The sequence below is a fragment of the Impatiens glandulifera genome, chromosome 7, assembly GCF_907164915.1.
Source record: "Impatiens glandulifera chromosome 7, dImpGla2.1, whole genome shotgun sequence".
NCBI classification, from domain to species: domain Eukaryota; kingdom Viridiplantae; phylum Streptophyta; class Magnoliopsida; order Ericales; family Balsaminaceae; genus Impatiens; species Impatiens glandulifera.
In genome coordinates, this window is record NC_061868.1 from 28043550 (window position 1) to 28066217 (window position 22668).

The 22668-nt window shown below is 32.0% G+C and overlaps 2 protein-coding genes across 2 annotated transcripts; one reads left to right on the forward strand and one right to left on the reverse strand.

Annotated features, from left to right (window-relative positions):
* The first annotated feature begins 3687 nt into the window (after positions 1–3687).
* On the forward strand, positions 3688–8879 carry LOC124945677. The gene is made up of 14 exons (XM_047486147.1): positions 3688–4018; positions 4532–4590; positions 4680–4788; positions 4877–4986; positions 5073–5141; positions 5221–5769; positions 6258–6772; positions 6859–6923; positions 7535–7614; positions 7691–7795; positions 7863–8002; positions 8085–8216; positions 8289–8441; positions 8520–8879. Exons 1-14 carry the CDS (start codon positions 3820–3822, stop codon positions 8662–8664), a joined length of 2430 nt encoding a protein of 809 aa, XP_047342103.1. The 5' UTR covers positions 3688–3819; the 3' UTR covers positions 8665–8879.
* Positions 8880–9254: 375 nt separating this feature from the next.
* On the reverse strand, positions 9255–15530 carry LOC124945666 (calmodulin-binding receptor-like cytoplasmic kinase 2). Its single transcript, XM_047486136.1, has 6 exons — positions 15201–15530; positions 10533–10762; positions 10291–10465; positions 10115–10204; positions 9666–9967; positions 9255–9559 (listed from the first exon to the last, which is right to left on the reverse strand). Exons 1-6 carry the CDS (start codon positions 15463–15465, stop codon positions 9335–9337), a joined length of 1287 nt encoding a protein of 428 aa, XP_047342092.1. The 5' UTR covers positions 15466–15530; the 3' UTR covers positions 9255–9334.
* Between the last annotated feature and the right edge of the window lie 7138 nt (positions 15531–22668).

The following is a 22668-nucleotide window of genomic DNA, read 5'->3' on the forward strand; positions in this document are numbered from 1 at the left end:
GGTTGAAGAATAGTCCAACAACAGAGTTTTTTCTCGGTCGGATGCCCAAGAACACAAATTGGCCACTAGACCAAAACAAAACCAGATTTTAGCAAAATTATATTTGGTTTTTCTCAACCTTGAATCACCACCTGATCAATCATAAACATCAAGATAGAATCAAATGCATCATTCCAAATCCAAAATCAAAACATCATCAAGATCTCAAACATAAAAATTCAGATTTTCTTAACATGTTAAAATGTCATTTTTCAACAGAAGGTTCTAGTTGTCTTTTAAATGTGCAAACCGTTCTTTAAAAAAATGCATTTAGAACACATCTATCATATCTAGAACAAAACATACATCATGCAACTCAATTTTAAAACCTGCAACATAGATTCAAAATCTGTTTTTTCATTTCTAGTTCATCTCAAACATCCAAATCAATTCATAAATGTTACATGAAGCATTAACAACTAATTTAGGACGTTAAATCACAACATGTAAAGCTAAAACATGAAGAATGTTCGCAATTGGGTTTTTTTATAGAATTGTGACATTATATGTTCTACAATATATTTGACCAGATGCACTAATTGTGACTTAATTTTAGATTTTAGTTTTATATATATAAATTTTTACTTAATCTTTTTATTTTATATTTTTTTATGTACAGTGACAAGAGTTTATTTATAAAATGAGATGTTACTCAATAATTCTAAGTTTTTTTTGTTTTTTTTATAGACAATCAACCCAGACCAAAGTACTTAAAGGAATGACCAATAATTTTATTTTTTTAAATATTCCAGCTATTTTATCTTTCAAACAATTTTTTTTAATTTTTTATGAAATCATACAAAATCTAGCAATAACACATTATTAAATTTTTCTGAAAATCAAAACCAACCAAATTAAAATAGTTGTAATCCCAACAAATAATTTTAGGAGTTTAATTTGGTTTAAATTAATATATGTATTCCTTTTTTTATTTTTTTTCTATAAATAAACTGTACAAAAAAATTAAGGAAATAGATCTGGACTTGGGTGAGCTTGGGCCTTTTGTGGTGTTTTTGGAAACTTTAACCAAACATATTATGGGCCGAATGTTTAAAATGACTAATGTTGTAAATAATCAAAGATTTGTTTGAAAAAATGGCATGTTTTGGTGTTTTGTTGGATTTTTGTTTTATAAGAATGGCTTAAATTAATAATGTAGTATACATATAACTTTTAACTTGAATAAATTATTATTATTAATTTTTTTAAATATAGATTTAAAAATCAAAAGTGAAGATTTACTGAGAGTTTTATTTTTTATATCATGAATAATATGATAAAATATGCATTCAACATTTGGTCTTAATAAAATTTTGTTAGTAGTTTTGTTAAATAAAATTTATATTTGGATAACTTTTTTATTATCGAAAACAAAATATTATTTGATATATAAAAGTGATTTATTTAAATAAAATGATCAAATGAATAGTTTTATTAATTAATGTTTCTAAATATTATAAAAGATAAAAAAAAAAATAGTTTGTATTTTTTAACTGTAAGAATTGAAAAGGTCATGAATTATTTACAAATATTTTCTAATAATGGATCAGTTGCAAATTTATAGATTCTACTTATTCAAAAAGGTTTGATTCTGTGATTAAAAAATCTTGAAATTTCATGATTTTTTTAATTTAAAAAATTAGCACAGGTGGATTTAAGTGTTTTCAAATATTATTTTTAAAATTCTAATATATTTATATATTTTTTTATACGATGATATATAAATGAAGTTTAGATATTATACTAATGTATATTTAATTAAGTTTGAAATATATTCTTATAATTAAAATTGTTATATTTATTTTGTTTAAATTTATACACTTTAAATATTTAAAATAATTTTAAATGTTATAAAATCGTGAATTTATATTAAAAATAGGCTCAAATTCCACTATACATAGTATATCTATTTTTTTTTAAGTTCTATTACAGGCAAAGTTTTCAATTTCGTATTGAGATTAATTCTTCAATTTCATTATTAAACGATGATGCATAATTTTTGTATTCGTCTTTTCTATATTCAGATAGAAATTGTTTATTTATATTTTGCCTTCAAAATTATCTCTAAAAAATAAAGAATATTGATGTTGAAAGAGAAGAAAATATATGATAGTCATATAGTTAAAATGTAAATAATATAATAGAGATTACGAAATATAAAATGGGAAGAATGCCAATTTTAAACACCAAGTTGTAAGAAGGTGTCAAATTTACTCATTAAGTATCAAAATTCTATTTATATATACTAACTTGTCAAAAAGTGTCAAATTTATTTAAAATAACAAAAAAGTTAAACGAGTTAAAAATTTTGCCACATTTAATATCCACCTATTTTTTATTTATTTTTAATTTACATTAATTACTTTAATATTTTTTTCATTCAAACAAAACATATAAATTTTTCCTTATCCATTTTTTTTCTCTCTCTATATCCCCAACTCTTCATTTCTTTTAATTGTTCATCTTCTATCTCCACCATTAATCATATCTGATGAAGAACCGCCGAAATATTTGGAATCAACTCCGTTTGAAATCCTAGATCAGAATTTCATTTTCCTGTTTTTCTGATAGTCGCCGCCGATCGATACACTACGGAGGGCCCCACCTTTTGTCCAGTACCTTCTACATATTTTGCAGAAATACCTCGGCTACGCGAGACTGTAGTTGTTGTAGTAACATAATTTCGAACACTTCATCGGCTGTTCCGCCACCTTCACCGTCGTCACAGTTTTTTGGCCACCTGATTATTTTTTCATCACAATATTATTATTTGATGTCGACATAGCTAGTTCATTAATAGAGATTTCAGAAAAAATAGATTACTTATATTAGAGATGAAGAGGAACAGTGAGAAGAAAATGAAGAATTGGGTAAAGAGAGAGAAAAAATGGATATGAAAAAATTTAAATGTTTTTTTAAATGAAAAAAGAATTAAAGTAATGTAAATTAAAAACAAATAAAAAATAGGTGGATATTACATGTGACAAAAATTTTAACTCCGTTAAATTTTTCTGTTAGTTTAAATAAATTTGACACTTTTTGACAAGTTAGTATATATAAATAGAATTTTGATACTTAATAAGTAAATTTGACACCTTCTTATAACTTGGTGTGTAAAATTGACATTCTTCCCAATATAAAATATGATATTGTAACATAAAACCTGTAATATATTTGAATCGGCTGATTATACCTAACTTACACCTAAATAACGATTATCCTCTAATGAGATTTAAAAACAAAATGACTTATTAGTAAAATATGCTCTAATCAAAATCTGATAAACACAATATAATTAGAACATTGAAGATGGTTTTAAATTAGTTATGAAGATAGTTCACATTTTGATAATAAAATAAAAGTGTTTATATTAATAGTTAGGTTCATAATTTCATAGTGTTTATAGAGTTTAAGTATTTTAAACAAAAATAAATATATAAGGAATAATTACAAACAAAAGTAAAAGGAGAATTTTTTTATTTTTCAAGTATTCACATTATTTTCGACACAAAATTATTCGATTTATCTTGAGTCAATTTATAAATAGTCAAACTTTTCTTGTAAATAATAAAAGAACAAACATGCTCTAAATAATTAAATTTATACTTATTTGATATGAAAGGACAAAATAAAGTTATTTTCTAGTAATCAAAATAATTTCTATAGCTGGGTTACGCCGCCGCGCTTCTGTTGATTCTTCCCGGATTCTGTGGGGATGAAGAGAGAAGATATATAGAGAGAAAGCGGAAAAGATCATTCAAATTCCAAAAGAGCTCAATCATGGGGAACAATTTGATTCTGAATTGTTCTAGATTGCATCTCTCTTTCCTCAAGTGGCTAATCTTCATATCACTTTGTCTGTATCCATCTCTTTCGTACGAATTACCTAACGAAGGAGGTCAGTATAATTCCTTTACTGTTTCCAGCTTTAGCTATCCAAAAACTCAGCTCAAGTCCTCCGACTGGCGTTACATTAAAGGTACGAAACATTAACAATTCTTAATTATTGTAATTAATTTCTTTTCAAGAGGTTATTGCTGTGATTAATTAAGTATTTCCCTGCGGATTTTCCGGAGATTGTCTATAATTAGTACTGGAGAAATCTACATGTTGCGGAATTATTGTAGTAATAGGTTTGATTCTTCATCATGTGTTGACTTGATATTTTAATGAACATGTCTGAACTTTTTGAATCATAGATTTTGATTGATACTGTAATTAATGAACTGGGGATCTGTTGGTTTTCTAAAATAACTTGTATAGAGCTAATCAGTTCAAATAAATACATTAGAAATTGAATTTTGCAGATTATTTAGAAGTAAGTTAGAACAGATGAGGATTACCCCCTTTTTTTCTGTTTTGATGGCTTCTTACATTCAAAGTGTGATGATCTCTTATTGTGATATGCAAAACACTATTGATTTGAAAAATACTTTGAGTTTCATCAAATGAAATGTCTAGTTAATTTGGATTTGAATTTGTATTGTTGCAGTTGACTTGCCACCTTTGTTTTCATCGGTTTCCTTTAATATAGAATCGGATGCAGATACTGTGAGTAAGCTCTTAAAACTTTGTTCTTTTCTGAAATCTTCACACAAAAAAAGGTCTCTGAAAACTTTGTTATGATTCTTCTTCTGCAGGATCTGAAAAGTATTCATAGAATTCCTCCAAGCAAGTTGCAATTAATATGTTTAAGATTTGGAAGTCTTCCTGTTCCAGATGCTCTTAACTCTTCGTTAACCGATTTAGGTTAAAAGATCTATTGATTGATCCTTTGTGCATAACCAACCCATATAGTAACGATGTGATTTAAAATTTATTTTTTATATGAATTCAGTTTTGGGAAATCTCTCGAATGGATCATTTGGAAATTTGCATGAACTTCAAGCTAAAGAAATATGTTATCCCATGCAGAATTATATATCTTCTGTATTGACAAATGAGCAAGTAAGTTTGTTTACAAAAGAGGAATCCCTTTTTCTTTTACTTTATAAAAGCAAACAACTGGATTTAACTGAAATATTGCATGACAGATACCGGCTGGAATATGGTATTTGGGCCTGTTTAATGGAATTGGACCTACAAGGACACAATCAAAGATGGTCTTTACGAGCTTTGTTTTATCTCTAACGTTTATGATTTTTAATTTGCATCTTATGATGTTCTACCTAAATACTGCAGATTAATCGAGGTTCTTCATTCTCCTTCAGTGCCAACATAAGTGTGGATGGATGCACTACGTCGGCACTTTGGGGCCAATATTGCAACCAAACAGTTGATGCTCTTTCATGCAGTACAGGTGACCTGTCAAATATTCAACATGAATCTAACCAAACGGAACCCAAAGCAGTTCTCTGCAGAACTTCTGATACGATTTCCTGTCTGAATGCTAGTGAACCAAAAGTGTACTCTCTTGAGATATCAGGCATAGTAGAGGAGTTATCCATAACAGTTACTAATGTGTCGTTATCTCAACCGTCTGTTTCGAACGAGACCATTCTCATGGCGTATGCACGTCTTGGCGCGGTGCCATTGGCCAGCATATATGATTACTCTGCTAATATCAGTAATGAGCATCTAATTCTTCGCTATCCTAAAGCTGGAAATTGGTATATTAGAATTTATGCTGGTTCAAGTGGAACTATTTGCTATTCTGTAAATGCTAGGATGCTTCAGTGTCCTCGAGGGAAAACTGGATTGAACTGTACATCCAAGACGTATCCTCTACAGGTACCATTATTATTTTACAACGATATAGCCTATATGAAAAGTGGTTTTTTGTCAGAATCTTCATCACAGTCACATTTCTTATGAGAATTACCAAAGTAAAATGCGATTGTGATTTTTTTTTTTGTATTTGGTAAAATGTGTGATTGAATTTCATTTGGTTATAGGAAAAATGGTTTAATTTTTAATCTCTTTTTATATTTGGATTTTATCATTTCACCCTTATTATATTATTGATTATTTTTTGTTATTAAGTTAGAGACTTAGAGTATTTTGGACTTAACACATTTGCTTCTTATTTTGGAGTTAGAAATATTGGATGAATGAACTAAAATTTGTGCCAAGTTTTTAGATTGTGGTTAAGAAACTTTTTTTGATCATAAGTTTGAGCGAAGTGGAGTTTCTTTTGGCTAGTTTCTTTTGGCATAGTGATACTGCACCATACCAAAAAGGCAATATATTGATGATGTAAAAATAATGGTTCTATGCAGACTGTCGTAAGGAAAAACCCGGCTGAATTCTTTGAGTCTCATTTTTCGCCAATAACAGGAGTGATGTCATCAACTAATTTCCCGCTTGAACCCCTTTTGAATGGCTCTATTTCTTGGACTTATTTTCTCTTGGAGGTCCCTTATGCTGCTGCTGGAGGTCATCTCCATATTCAGTTGTCATCAGAAACTAAAATAAGTTCTGAGATATTTGTTCGGCATAGTGGGTTGCCAACTACAGAGACATTTGACCATTTTTACGCAAACACGACAAGCAACAGCAATGGTTCTATGTTTCTTAAGTTAAACGGTTCAAATGAAAAGAAAGTAGATTTCTATATTTTGTTTGTTCGAGGTGGGACATGGGCTATTGGACTAAAGTATCCATCTCAAAACAACAATTCTACTGTAACTGAAACGGACATGTCGGTTTCTCTTGAAAGATGTCCTCGGAAATGTTCTTCTCCTCCCGGGAAATGTAGCGGTTTTGTCGATGCTAGTGGATTACAACTCTACAGGTCATGGTTGGAAAAATAAGTTCTTGTTATTCTGATTTATTGGAAAACTGATTCTCACTCTTTTTTTGGGGGGATATTTATGGCAGTTATTGTTCTTGTGGTCGTGACCATGGAGGTATGGACTGTAGTATAGAAATTGTCTCTCGTCGAGGTAAGACAACTTTCATGGTGACATGTTTTTTTTTCACATGTTGAAATTCAGGCTTTGTTCGAACAAATATCATTGTTCGGTGTAGGTTTTTTTGTTGGCTGAATAGAAATTAAATTGAAATATCTAATGTGTCTTAACAAACTTCCTGTGCAAGCTGTTTAGCATCAAAATTAGCAGTTTTGTTTGCCTCATAGGATTTACATTCAAATAAATCATGTGGAAGTCGACATTGAGTAATTCGAAGGTTCTCTCCAATTTGATGGATGCTCCAAAATGGTTTGTCCTTTAGACAACAATCCAAAACATTGGCAGTCTCTTTCAAAAATTATATTAATCCAATATTGTTGATTGTTGCCTCTCGGATTGCCCTTTGAATGGCATGTGCTTCCCCAATAAGGGGATTCTATTGAAAATTGAACTAATTGGGTAAAGAGAAGGGTAAAAATATATACTAATTTAAAAAACAAATTGTAATATTTTGGTTCATTATTTGAATTCTATGATTGATGATGAGATAGATGATTGGGCAGTTGTTATTTCATTTGAGATTAAACACAAAAAACCCAAACCAAACCATGCATTAGTCATGACAAAGATGTCATTTTTTGTAGGACACATATGGCAATCAATTTTCCTAATTGCATCTAATGCAGCTGCAATACTTCCTGCTTATAGTGCACTTAGCCAAAAGGTATTCAAGTTTTCTCGAAAGCTTTTGAACTAAAAAAACTTCGCTTATACTCAATTTCGCTCTTTTTGTAAAATAGGCATTTGCTGAGTGGATTCTTTTCACATCCAGTGGAATTTCGAGCGGATTGTATCATGCTTGTGACGTAGGAACCTGGTGTGTGTTGAAATTTGATATTTTACAGGTATAAAATTATTATTATTGATTTTATTGACAAGTTATTCCATTTCACTTATTATTTTTATTTTTAGTTTATGGATTTCTGGCTATCCTTCATGGCGGTAGTTAGTACGTTTGTTTATCTGGTTGATATTAGCGAAACTTCTAAAAGAACGATTCATACTATCGTGGCGATCCTTACTGCCATCATGGCCGAAGCTGGACCGACTAGGTTAAAATTCCAACTTCCTGGTTTTCAAAATAAACTATTTGTTGAACTGTATTCTCATCACCATTGGTTTGTATGCTTACAGGTCTAGCAATATTGTCATTGTGATGGCAATTGGAATTGCAGGTCTAGTTGTTGGCTTGTTGATTGAATATTGTTCAAAATTCAGACATTATTCCCCATTTCCAGTTGAATTCCGTCTCAATGCTCTTAAGAGGTAAACAAAATTGGGATTTTTTATTTGTTTTTTTGTATACCATAGGAGTAAAAAGACAACTTTTTGTTACAGATGGGAAACTTTGGTCAAGGGGATTCTAGATATATTCAAAACACTAATCAAGCGGTTTCGATGGTGTTTTTTACTGGTGGCGTTCATCTTTTTAGCTATGGCTGCCGTCTGCTGGACGTTGGAATCGGCCTCAAATTACTGGATTTGGCATAGGTAAGATTAAGAAGACTTATATTATGGTCATTTCAATTAACCTCTATTTTTAAACTCATACTTTGGTTCCTTTTGCAGTCTATGGCACATCACAATATACACTTCTTCCTTTTTTTTCCTCTGTTCCAAAGTGAACTCAGTTGAAGTTGAAAATGACTCAAGACCATCTCCAGCCAGGAATTACGAGTTGACTCGACAAGACTCATTTTCAAGAACCTCATAGATATATATAATTGAAACAAAATTATTACAAATAGCATTTGTTTGTGTTTGATGAAGGTTCATTTGGATTTAATTTAGTTAAAATATACACCTGTAATGATAGCTTAAGTAGCAAGAGTAGGTACTTAAAGTCATTAATTTACACTTAAAATGTTTGAAGTTAGAAAATATGTAAAAATTTCTCTTATACATGTTATATCAATATTTTGTTTTATATGTCCTATCCCGAGCAAAGCTTTCACCTTCATTTTGACTTCTTCAACTTCAGTTTCAAACGACACATATATTCTATTCCATTTTCAGAAAATGATGTCAATGATGTTGTTAACTAAGATGTTTGTGTTGTACTTTTAAAATTATTTTTAAAAAATAAAAAATACTAATATGATAAAAATGATTAAAATTAATACAAAACTTGTAATATATTTAAATTATTGGGTTAAATATGATTTATATCAAAAGACAGCTATTCACAAATCATACTTATTTCAAACAAAATAATGTATAAATAGTTATTTAAAACATAGTTGAATGTACATCAAACAATTTTTTTTTAGTTTAGATTATATCCAAATAAAATTACATCAAACAAGCTCTAAAAATATTAAATTTTTTTAACATCTCAAACTAAATATTGTGAATATAATTTTACTCCACAAACAATATTATTTTTATTTTACAATAGTGGAAGATGATGCTAGTGCCCTCGAATCTCGTCTTATATTCCAGAGTATTTCCACGCATCTTTGCATGGTCGGCCTGTGTCGCCTGGTGTTCGCGAGGCATAAAAGAGCCAACTCGAATATCTTTTCAATCGCAAAATTGTTAACAACATTCTTTTCAAGGTTTGGGTCCAATGTCACAATTGCATCCCCATCGGTAAGCTTCTTCATTGCCTGCAATTTTTTACAATAGATAATTATATTTTCTTCCATATAGATTTTATTAGAGTGTGCTTAATTAAGAAATAAGCTAGCAAAAAATAATAATTTAGAAGAATACCCATCTAGTTGTTACGCGTTCCCTAAATTCCCGTTTTGATTCAATAGGACGTCTACCTGTCATAATTTCAACAAGTAACACTCCAAACGAATAAACGTCGCTCTTCTCGGTAAGCTGATAGGTTCTTAGGTACTCTGGGTCAAGGTAACCCGCTGTCCCTTTTACTTGAGTAGACACATGAGTCATACATGAATCACGATCGGCTGCTAGTCGAGCAAACCCGAAATCAGACACCTTAGCCCGAAGATTTTCGTTAAGAAGGATGTTAGAAGACTTGATATCTCTATGAATTATAGGATGATCTACAAACAAAGAAATTAAATTTCCAAATATGTCATTTATCAGATTTTCCATTTGTAACATAAGGATTATTTTTTAACTTAATGTAACACAAAAATAATATTTAACAGTTTTTATAAATATGGAGGTAACTAGAAAACAAGTCTTACCGGTGTAAGTATGCAAATAGGTAATGGCATGGGCAACATCTGTGCAAATATCGAGACGTGCATTAAGGTCGAGAACGCCCTTCTGAATACCTACACGAAATCCTTCGAGCCATGACTCATTTTCTTATTGACATATTTGAGCAAAAAAGATAGATAGAAGCAAAAAAAACACTCACAGTCTAAGTGCTCTCGAAGGGTACCATTTGAGACATATTCCATGACAATAATCCTTTCGTTTTCATCTTCATGTTCTAAGTAACCGTAACACTTCACTAAATTGAGATGTTCTATACTCGAAAGTGTTTGAATCTCGCTTTGAAATTCGACACTTAAATGATTGTCATATGAAACCTGAATAATAACCAATTATTTATGGTTCTACTTATAGGAATATGGGATGAAAAATAAAAATAAGTACCTTTTTAGCTCGTTTAACTGCAACAATGGTCCCATCGGCAAGTTGTCCCTTGTATACCATACCAAACCCGCCTTGTCCAATTTTGAGCGACGGTGAGAAATTCCTAGTAGCCTTTTGTATTTCGGTCATAGTGAATTTTACACTCCCTGCCTCTCGGGTATGTGTAGATTCATTTGAACTAGAGTAAATTCCACGACGTCGCGATCTGCCCGAGGTACTATCTGATTTCACTATAGAAAACAAAACTAGTTACACCATTGAAAACATACTAATTCGATAATACAATGTTCATAACCTTAAATTAAAAAAATACCATTGATGAGTGATAACCTAGATCTTGTTTGGCATGGTTTATTTTATAAAACATTGTTCTAATCTTAATTATTAAACAACAAAACTAATTATCGGTATCAACAACATAAATTAACCACAAAAGTTAATTTATCTCATATAAAACATAACATGCAGTTACTTTAACTTTACTTGGGTATATCAAATGTCACATACATTAATTAATGTAATGTAAGTTTATTAATCATTTTATTATATGTATTTAACCATGTATGCTTCACATTATTCATTAAGAAAAATAGAAAGTTATTTAGGGATAAACATATCTTCTATCTATCTTTTATCATTCTCTTCGTATCAAAGCGTCTTTTAGACCCTATGACGAAATCAAATAAAAATTAATTGTTTCTAACTTTCTTCAATCAATTTATGTTAAACTTGATCAACACGACTTTGTAATATGGAAAAGTCATTTTATATCGGTTCTTAAAGGCAACAATCTTTTCTGATTTGTTACTGAATTCCACCCAACCTCCTCTGCAACGATTACTTCGGTACATGACAATGAAGCTGTTGTTGACGATGACGAAGAGAAACTCACCATCGTCGTAATTCATAAATCTCGAGTTTGAAGCATGGAAGGAGAAAGATCAACGAATCATAAGTTGACTCCTTTCTACCTTATCAGATTCCATACTTGCTCAAGTTGTTGGCGACGCATGTGAGACCTCTTCGCGTCTTTGGGCTACACTTGAAAGAATGTTCGCAACACAATTTACAGTTCGTTTGTTAGTTGCGACTACAACTTCAGACTCAGAAGAAAGTAATAAATTAATGAATGAATACCTTTAATTAAAATTTATAGCAAATTCGCTTACATTAATTGGTGAGAGAGTTTCTAAACTCAGTTTGTTCACTCATACCTTAAGTGGTCTTGGATCAGAATACGAAGTCTTAGTTGTTGATATAACCATCTGTTTTGAACCAGTGAGTGTCAATGAACTCATCAGACTTCTGCTCAACCACGAACAATGACTAGAGCTAGCACATTTTGTTGCCAATAATGCCTCAGCTAATCTTAATTTCAGACGACATAGAGGAGGTGGAAGAAACTCTTGCGGGAATCCATCACCGCGAGGAAGGGGATCAACTTCAGGACCGTCTAAATATTATATGGCTAAAAATTCTTATGCCAATGGACCCGAGTTCGAGTTTGTAGAAGCTGGAGTGGGACACCTTTATATAAGTCCAACAATAATATAAATAATAATTCGAGTTGATCTGGATCAAATTATGGGCCTAATAATCTTCAATCTGAAAACAATTTATTTTCTCGTGACGGGAACTGCCGCATAAATAATAATGGTCATAATCAACGTCTGAAATGTACCAATTGTGATCAAATTGGACATACATCAGATAATTATCGCTCTCACCAACAATGTCAACTTTGTAATGGTATTGAAAATCTTGTCAATACTTGTCGGCATAGGTGATCATAAATTTCAACTTTCGGCTCCGCTAGCATCTATGATGGCCATCCCATCAGTGATCTCAGATCCTACATAGTTTTTAAACTTGGGTGCTACTAATCATATTACGGTTGACTTAGAAAATCTCCACTCTCACTCGACATATCAATGTAATGAACGAATTTCAGTTGGTAACGATAACCCTTTATCCATATCTCACATTGATAATTCTATTATTAATAGTAGAAAACAAACTCTACATCTACAAAATATTTTGCATGTTCCACAAATTGTCAAGAATTTGATGAGTGTTACTCGATTTACCGCTGATAATAACGTATTCTTTGAATTTCATCATTCTTACTATTTGGTAAAGGATCGCTCTACGAAGATGGAAGTTCTCCGAGAGAGACTTAAAGATGAGTTATACTACATTTCTCCATCAACCATTTCTAACATGCTCTTACGACCTCTCGAGCTTCAATGTCTACTTGGCATCATCGTTTTGGACATCCATGTTCTGCCACCACATCTTATGTTATTTCTCATTTTCACTTACCTATGTTAGGAAACAATAACTTTAATGTTTGTGAGGCATGTCAGATTGGAAAAGCTCACAAATTATATTTTCCAAATTCTGTATCAAATACTCTTGCTCAACTTGATTTAATTCATTATGATGTTTGTGGTCTGACTCCCGTTTTCTCTGCATATAGTTTTCGTTATATGGTCATTTTTATTAATGAGTATAGTTGATATACGTTGTTATACTCACTTCTAAAGAAATTGGATGTGTTATTTACATTTATAAAATTTAAGGCATTTGTTAAAAAATAATTTAACCGGAGTATAAAATACTTCAGACTAATTGGGGTGGAGAATATTGTAATCTTGGGTCATTGATAAAACTTAATGGTATACAACGCCGACTCTCATGCTCATATATGAATGAACAAAATGGAGTTGCTGAACGAAAATTACGGCATTTCACTAAGATCAACCTCACTTTAAGGGTACATGCATCAGTACCTCCTAATATTGGGATGATGCGTCTCTCATCGCAACGTATCTTATCAACTGACAACTGTCACCTTCTCTAGATCATCGTTCTCGCCTCTCCACATGAAATATTATTTCAGTGTGTGTCTAACTATATTTATTTGAAGACTTTTGGGTGTGCCTATTACCCTCTCATAAGACCCTACAACCAACCCAAGATGGATTTTCGATCCACCCGATGTACATTTCTTGGGTATAGCTCAATTCACAAAGTTTATAAAGTTGATAGTGCATACATCTCTTGAAATGTTACCTTCAATGAACACATATTTTCTTTTTCCACAATATCACCTTCTGCATCTACTCACACACCCAACCACTATCGCTATTTATCCTCACATATTATGTTCAACCTACAACCGTCGATCCACCACTGACTATTGTGTATTTATTGGACACAATCTCATTTCCTGGAATTCCAAAAAGCAACAGGTTGTTGCTCGTTCTATTATAGAGTTCGAATATAGTGCCCTTGCTCATTCTAATGTTGAATTTTGCTGTCTCCAATCTTTTATAGGCGAGCTTAATATCACTTTGAATCGTCCTCATATTCTATGGTGTGACAACATTGGTGTTGCATTTCTCTCTGTCAACTCTGTCTTTCATGCTCGTACCAAACAAATTAAGATTAATTTCATTTTGTTCGTGAACGTGTTGCTCGTAAGACACTTATCATTCAATACATTTCAACTCGTGATCAAATTGCAGATATCCTTACTAAAGGTCTTTCATTCAAATTATATGATTTTTTTTCGTGACAAGTTTATAGTCTATGTCACTTCGTTTTGTTTATGGGAGGATGTTGAACAACAAAACTCATCATCGATATCAATAACAGAAATTAATCACAAAAGTTAATTTTATCTCTAACAAAGTATCAACCTGCAATTACTTACTTGGATATATCAAATGTCACGTTGGTTAATGTAATGTATATTTATTAATCATTCTATTATATTTAACCATGTATGCTATTCACATTATTCATAAAGAAAAAAAATAGCCAAAGTTATTACCGCTAAACATATCTCCTATCTATCTTTTAGTTTCTCTTTAATCATATTACTTAATTAGCCTGATGTATATATTTTTTAAATTTGAAAATGTAACACAATCCTTCACTATTTCATCACTCCCACTTTAACTTAAGTTAACTTAAGGTAAGGTGAGTAAAAAAATTTAGAAGTATAAATATATATAAAATAGATTATAATATAATAATTGATGAATAATTATTGATTTAAATTAAGCCCAAATAACCCACATAAACAAATCCTTGTAATATTTTAAAATTTGAAGTACTTATAAAAATAAACAATGTTTTTTAAAAGAAATCCCAAATCAAGCAAGCTCAAAGCCTTGTACAACAAAGAGTTATTTGATATTATTTTGAAATAAATATAGTTTTTTAGTTTGGACTATTAAAAAAATTATCTATTCGGATAAAAAAGACTTTAGAAATATTAATATATCATAATTTTTTTTTTAAAAATGATAAAAATATATTTATTATTAATTTGAATGAACTTATATATTGGGCCATATTATTATTAATTGGCTAAGAAAATATCATTGTAAAGTTGAAGTGGCCAGCTAAGAGACAGCAAGGTCAGCAATATATTGATCATGACCTACAGCAATTGGAAACTGTAAAGATAAATAATCGATTTGACAATTTAGAAAATAAATTAAAAATCTTAATCAAATCTAGACCGTTGACTTACTCAAACACATAATTACAGAAATATTATCTAAACATAGTAATCTCACTATCATTTCTCCATAGATATTCAATTGGTTTGATAACAAATTAATTAATGATGAATGAATAGGAGTATGATCTTACCAGAAGGGGGTGGTCCGAAATCATTGGAATCATCGAAATCTTTGGAGTTTTTTTCTGCCGTGAAACAGTTTGTAAAAGCTCCGGCGAAGGTGATGGCAGCATTCTTGACGGTGTTTTTGGTGAAATTTGACTTCTTAGAATGAGAAGAGGAAATAATAGAATTAGAGGAATAAACAGAAGTACTGGATGAGGAAGCCGGCGGTCGGCCCGGTGTACTCCGGCCACCTGACGCCCGACTGCTAAAAGGTGAGCTCCAACTGCTCATTGATTAATAATAATAATAATAACAATGATGGAGAGATACAGAATAATAAAGACTTCAAATTTCTATATATTAGATGGAATTAGAAAAGAGAAGACTTCCCCTTAATATATATACATACTAAAGACCAAGTCCTCTTTAAAAGTTTAAAAGTGAGACAATGACCCATCATCCCTTTTGGTTTTGATTTTTTTTATAATTATTTTATACTATATAATTCAGCAACCAAATATGTGGACAAGAGTTATTAATCTCTAATTTATTATTATTATTATTATTATTATATATTATTAATAATTTAAAATAAAAAACTCTCAATCTCGTATGATCATTTGATTGGTAATTTATCTCGTACAATACAAAAATAATAATTTATGAAATACACTAAAATATTAAGTAAAGACAATAAAATAAATAAATCTATTTGTATTGCTCTAAGACTAGTTGTAATCACAATTCATTTAAAACAATTTTACCATTTGTGCGAAATATTTTTCCGTTGGTAACTACTTCTTAGGGTATAACGGAATCTGCAATGATTTATCATAATAAAATGGCACAACAACAATGAACTTGATAAAAATGAAAATACCTGAAATTCAATCATCGGAATTCAATAGAAATAACCGAGTCAAGAACTCGAATAATATTCACAATGATAAAGAAAGAGCTTTTGAAATTTTAGAGTGATAAAGATAAGATAATGTAATGAATGGATTATGATGAATGGATACATATAGTTGTAAATTAAACCATCAAAATAAATTATTTCATTAGTCCAACAACCATTAGTTCATTCATCAAACGTTTGTTCTTTCTTGTCTCTTCATTTAGGTTACAATGACAATAATATTGAAACATTTGTTAATTGTCCCATTCAAAATATTAATGTTAATTAATAATTAACAAATTCATATTCATTTGAATTAAATTTCACCTCAATTCATATTTGAATTTGGTATAAATTTTATTTGTATTAAATTTCACCATTAATTCACGTTTGAGTTTGAATTTAGTGTGAATCCATTCAATTTATTTTTCTAAATTCTTATTTCCATTTAATCAAGGAAATTAGTTTAATTTCAACCATCCCCATATTAATGAAAATTAAAAGATTAACCCGATGAAAGGTTCAACGGTTAAATCATACATAGGAAAGGTTGGTGTAACGCTTTCAACATTCACTTGTGAAAGTATATATATATATATATAACTTTATTAAAAAAATATATATATATATATATAACTTTATTAACAATTAGTAGACTCAATGTCCTTAAACTATTTTGTCTTTTGTGTAAATAATTACATACTTTCACATAAAAAATTCTTTATACATGTCAGTTCTCATTATTGTGTTTATTTTGACCATAAATACTCGCCTAGTTCAATTAGAGAGTCTATAATTGAGCCGTGCAATTCTTTAGAAGGGACCTCACTTATCTCACACATAATTGATATGTTTGTTCACAAAGAATCATTAAAAGTTCGTGTACTTCTCTTTTCCCAAAATACTATCGTAGGATTTTTCATCCATAGTAATATACCAAGTTTAATACAATTAGATTGTCCCATTAAACCTAGTTTTTGTAGTCATCATATGTTGGGTTTCTCTTCGTATCAACTTATTGTAGACTTAAGTCCCATTTTTTGTGAGGGTTTTAACACCAACTCTCTGTTTAACCCTTTGGTTAGCGGATCTGTAATGTTATCTTTTGATTTTACGTAATCAATTGAAATAATTCCAGTAGAGAGTAATTGTTTGATTGCATTATGTCTATGACGTATATGTCTAGACTTACCATTATACATATGACTCTTATCTCGTCCGATGGTAGATTGACAATCATAGTGAATAGAAAATGTTGGTATGGGCTTAGACCACATTGGATATATTCTAAGAATAGGTGTAGCCATTTAGCTTCTTCACCACACTTTTCAAGAACTATAAATTTAGATTCCATCGTGGATATGTCAATAACAATTTATTTAGAATATTTCCAAGATATAACTACACCTCCAAGTGTAAATACATATTCACTTGTTGAATTAGAATTTTCATATCTCAAATCCAATTAGCATAAGTGTATCCTTTAATAACTGTATGATGTCCCGTATAGTGCAAAGCATAATTACAGATATCTCTCAAATACTTAAGTAATTGTACAATAGTTTTTCAATATTTATTATCTAGATTACTCATGTATTTACTTATTTGCTTACATAGGCTATGCTTGGTCTTGTACAATATATTAAGTACATTAGGCTCCCAATTATTCGAGAATATTGTAATTAAGAAATACTTTCTCCATTAATTTAGATAGATGTTGACTCGTATTTATCAGAGTCTTAGCTAGTGTCGAATCATCGTTGTTAAATATTTCAAGGATCTTATCCACATAATGCGATTGACTCAGTACTATCCCTTCCGATGTTCTAATTACTTTGATTCCAAAATTCATGTCAGCCAATCCCATATCTTTCATGTCAAATTTTGAATTTAACATATTTTAGTGGATTTAACCATTTTATCATTATTTCCAATAATAATTATGTTATCTATATAAAGACATAATATAACGTAACCATTTTTTGTGTCTTTAATATAAATGCACTTGTCACATTCATTGATTTTGAATCCACTTGAGATCATAACATGAACAAATTTCTCATACCATTTGTTTGGAGCTTGTTTCAAAACATACAAAAATTTAACCAATTTACAAATTTTATTTTTTTATTCTTAGCAAAAAAACCCTTGAGGTTGATCTATGTAATTTTTTTCTTCCAACTCTCTATTTAAGAAAGTAGTTCTTACATCAATTTGGTGAATTTCTAGATTGCGTAAAGAAACAATCATAAGAAATCAATCAAATATAAGTTATTATCGTAATCGAAAATTTTGTATCAAAATAATAAAGACATTCTCGTTGGCGATACCCTTTTACCACCAGTCTTGTCTTATATTTATCAATTGATCCATCTATTTTTATTTTCTTTTTGAAAACTCATCAACAACCTAGTCGTTTATTTCCAAGAGATAGATCCACTACTTTCCACGTATGGTTTTAGAAGATATATTATATCTCACTATTAATTGTCTCTTTTAATTGTGGTCCTTCAGATGAGGTAATTGCCTCATTATATGTTTGAGGTTCACTTTTCATCATGAAATTATAAAAATCTAGACCAAATGATTATTGTGTTCTAACTCGTTTACTTCATCTAGGTTCAACCTCAATTTCCTTTTCCTTTTATTGTTTATCTAGTTCAAGAATCTTGTTTGGAGAACATGATCCTTCATTAAACTTATATGGAAGTATATGTTCAAAGAACGATACATTTCTCAATTTCAATATTGTATTCTTATGAATATCTGAAATGTTTGATTTAAACACAAGAAAATGATAAAACATTAATATTATGTGCATATCCAATAAATATACAATCCATTGTTTTTTGTCCAACTTTTACCCTTTTAGGTAATGGTACGTGTTAGATAAATTAGACCGGTTAAAATAAGAACTTAACAAAATAAACTTCCTGTGCAGGAACGGTTAAAGAACCAGGATCGGTCAAGAATCCAACCGGTCAAGAATCCAACCGGTCAAGTAATTCAACCGGTCAAGTAATTCAACCGATCAAGTAATTCAACCGGTCAAATAATTCAACCGATTAGGAAAACAAGACCGGTTAGAAGACAAGGCAAAAGATGTAACCAAAACCGGAAGTCATCCGGTTAACCTGAAGCTATGAAAAACCTGAAGTCATCCGGTTAATCTAAACAACCGGTAGACATCCTAAACCGAAATGCATCCAACTAGAAAACCGATGAAGAAGCTACTTAGAGAAAGAAGCCAAGAACATCAAACTAAGTACAATCTACAAATCGGTGCAAACAGATACTTTGAGTATCTGCGGAAGATGATACCAAAGGAACAGACTGTAATATTGCCATATCCATACAAGTCTGAGGATACTCTGCAGGCTGCAGAAGACCGCCTGAAGAGATCTTTCCATTCTGGGATAAGTCAGAGGCGCAACCTTCCAGGTGCAGGCAATTGTCCAACCGACAGTTGCTACATTAAGTAAAAGACAAACCTAGCCGGTTTGACCTACGCATTGGAAGCCTAAACCGCCAGGTCTGAATCACTGAACCTCTGCTCAACCAATCAGATTCAAGGAGAAGAAATGTGACCGTTGACACATTTCACCTATAAAAGAAGGAGCTGAAGAGGAGTAAATGCAGCTACCAGTTCTAGCAGTTACAAGCTCCACCAACTACAAGTTCTAAGAGTTATTACAAGTTTATCTCTCTACAAGATTCAAGGTTTAAAGTGTGCATTTGAATTGAGATTACAATTTCGGTGAGAATTGTACGAGTGTTTATCGAGCAGCAAATAAGTCTCGATCGGATATTGTGTTTGTGTATTCCTTAGTGAATATCCTTCTCGCGGTTTCGAGAAGAAGGGGTGACGACGTAGGAGTTTTATCTCCAAACATCCATAAAATTCTGTCTTGTTCTTTACTTTCTATCGGCTCTACATTCTAACCGACTCACACTAACCGACTTGTACCACTCTAACCGACTTACATCACCTAAACCGATTTACTAAACCTCAAACCGACCTACTAAATTCCAAACCGACTTTATCCAAACCTATCTCCATTCATCCTGTGTGTGTGTTGCTTCAACCTGAAACAAACCACTTCCGCACTTGAACTCTGTTCAAGGGTTTGTGACAGTTTGTGTAGTATTGAAACCCGGTGTTAATCTCTAACCAGATTAAACACCAACCGTTGAGTGAAAGGTGTAAACCGGCCAGCCCCCGGTCCCCCAGCCCCGATCTAAATCCTAACAATTGGTATCAGAGCAGTTAGTTTCAATACTCAAGCAAGCATGACTTTCGAGAAGCCTCCAATGCTAGAAGGTGATGATTTCGTCAACTGGAAGTTACGCATGCACCTGCACTTAATCACTATGGATGATGAGATGCCGTTCATCTTGTCTGAAGGACCAATAAAGATTGATAAAGATGGGAGGATTGGACAAAAGAAGATAAGAGAAGAAATAATCTGGACAACCATGCCAGAAACCACATCATCAATGGCTTGGACAGGAATACCTTTTGTAAGGTCAGAGATTGCAAAACCGCAAAGGAAATATGGGAAACGGTGATTCAACTTCATGAGGAAAATGAATGAACCAAGGAAAACAAGTTAATGGTGGCTACCCAGAAGTTTGAAAACATCAAGATAAAACCAGGAGAAACAATGATGGAGTACAATGACCGGTTTACAGATGTGATAAATGAACTATCAACCCTTGGAAAGAAGTATGATAACAAGAAGACCATCATGAAAGCCTTAAGATCTCTTCCGAGCACATGAAATATAAAGACGATGGTGATGAGGGAATCAAACTGTCTAAGCAAAATGAAGCTACATGATGTATTCGAAGATCTAAAGGCATATGAGTTTGAGATGAGATCTAGGATTGAAGATGAAGTTTCAGCTTGAACCTCTACAAAGGCCTTAGTCACATCTATGGAACCGGCTGCTCCTGCACCGATCAGAACCGCTGAACAGTTCACTGAAGATGCCATGGCAATGCTTGCACAGAAGTTTGACAGATTCATTAAGAAAAACCAACCGATAAACAACAACTATAACTACGGTGATAAATCTAATGTTAGATGTTATAATTGCAATTGTTTGGGACATTTCAGGTGGGAATGCAGAAAATCAAGACGGGATGACCGGAAATCAGATGATCAGAACTACCGAAACAACTATCCACAAACCGGTGAAGAAAGGGAAGTTCAGAAAGCACTGATAGCCGATGATGGAGGAAGCTTATGGGCTCACAGTGACAGCGATGATGAACTCACGTGTCTCATGGCAAACGAGGAACATGTATTTGACTCTCCTTGTGAATAATTTACTAAAGATGAGTTATTTAATGCACTAAATGACATGGTAGCAGAGTATAAGAACCTATTAACCTTAATACCAACCCAACTCAACTTTAGAACCGACCCCATAGCACCAACCCTGTCCGAACCAAAAACCATCCAACCTGATGAAATCCTAGAAACCGAGGCAGCACCTGAACTATCATTTGAGACTGAACAGCTCAAGGAGTCAGTTCAAGAGTTGACCGAAGAGGAAGATGCCCGAACCCAGTATCGAATAGCCGCATGAAAAAGGTCTAGTGAAATGGTGAATTAGTTGTCTAAGTATAAGAGACATCCCAAATGCAAATTCGGTCTTGGGTACAAAAACAACAAATCCGCCAACCGGAACCATTCGGACAAAATGAAGCTCACAAAAGACAATCTTCCCTTTGTAAGATTTATCAAGAGCTCTTCCACCGACGATAAAGAACAAAGTGATTCAAAACCGGAAGACGAAATAACCTATGTAAGTCCAACTGACTCCGAAAAATGGCTTCATCCCGAGAGAAGGAAAGCCAACCGGCCAAAAGGTAAGCAAACCGATCCACGACCACAAAGAATAAACCAAAAGCCACCACAAAACAAGGCACTCTTAGGAAAACAGAAAGATGTCAAACCAAGTACAGGAAAACTAGTTAGAACCATAACCGGGAAAGTTGTTCGACTTATTAAAGTCTGGATACCCAAGGGACTAATCAATTGTGGACCCAAGTAAATGTGGGTACCAAATAGTTGTAAATATGTATATTTTGCAGGATATGAAGAAACGGCTAGGAAACTCTGAATGGTACTTGGACAGCGGTTGCTCCAGACACATGACTGGAAACAACAACCTTCTAACCGACATCAAAATAGAAACCGGTGCAATGATTGTTTTCGGTGACAACTCAAGAGGTAGAACTGTGGGCAAGGGTAAGATTGTCCATGGTAATTTAACAATTGATAATGTACTTCTAGTTGAAAATCCACATTTTAACCTACTAAGTATTAGTCAGATGTGTGATGCTGGATATACAGTAGAATTTCTCAAACATGCATGCTTAGTTAAAAATTCTCAGGGTAATATACTACTAACCGGAAATAAGTTAGGAAATATATACAAGGTAGACTGGAAAAGTGAAGTAGAACATCCTGTTTGCATGGTAGTTAAAACCGATCAAACCTGGCTATGGCATAAAAGGCTAAACCATCTAAACCTCAAAACCTTAAATTATATCCGCGGTAAAAAGCTAGTTGAAGGAATTCCTGA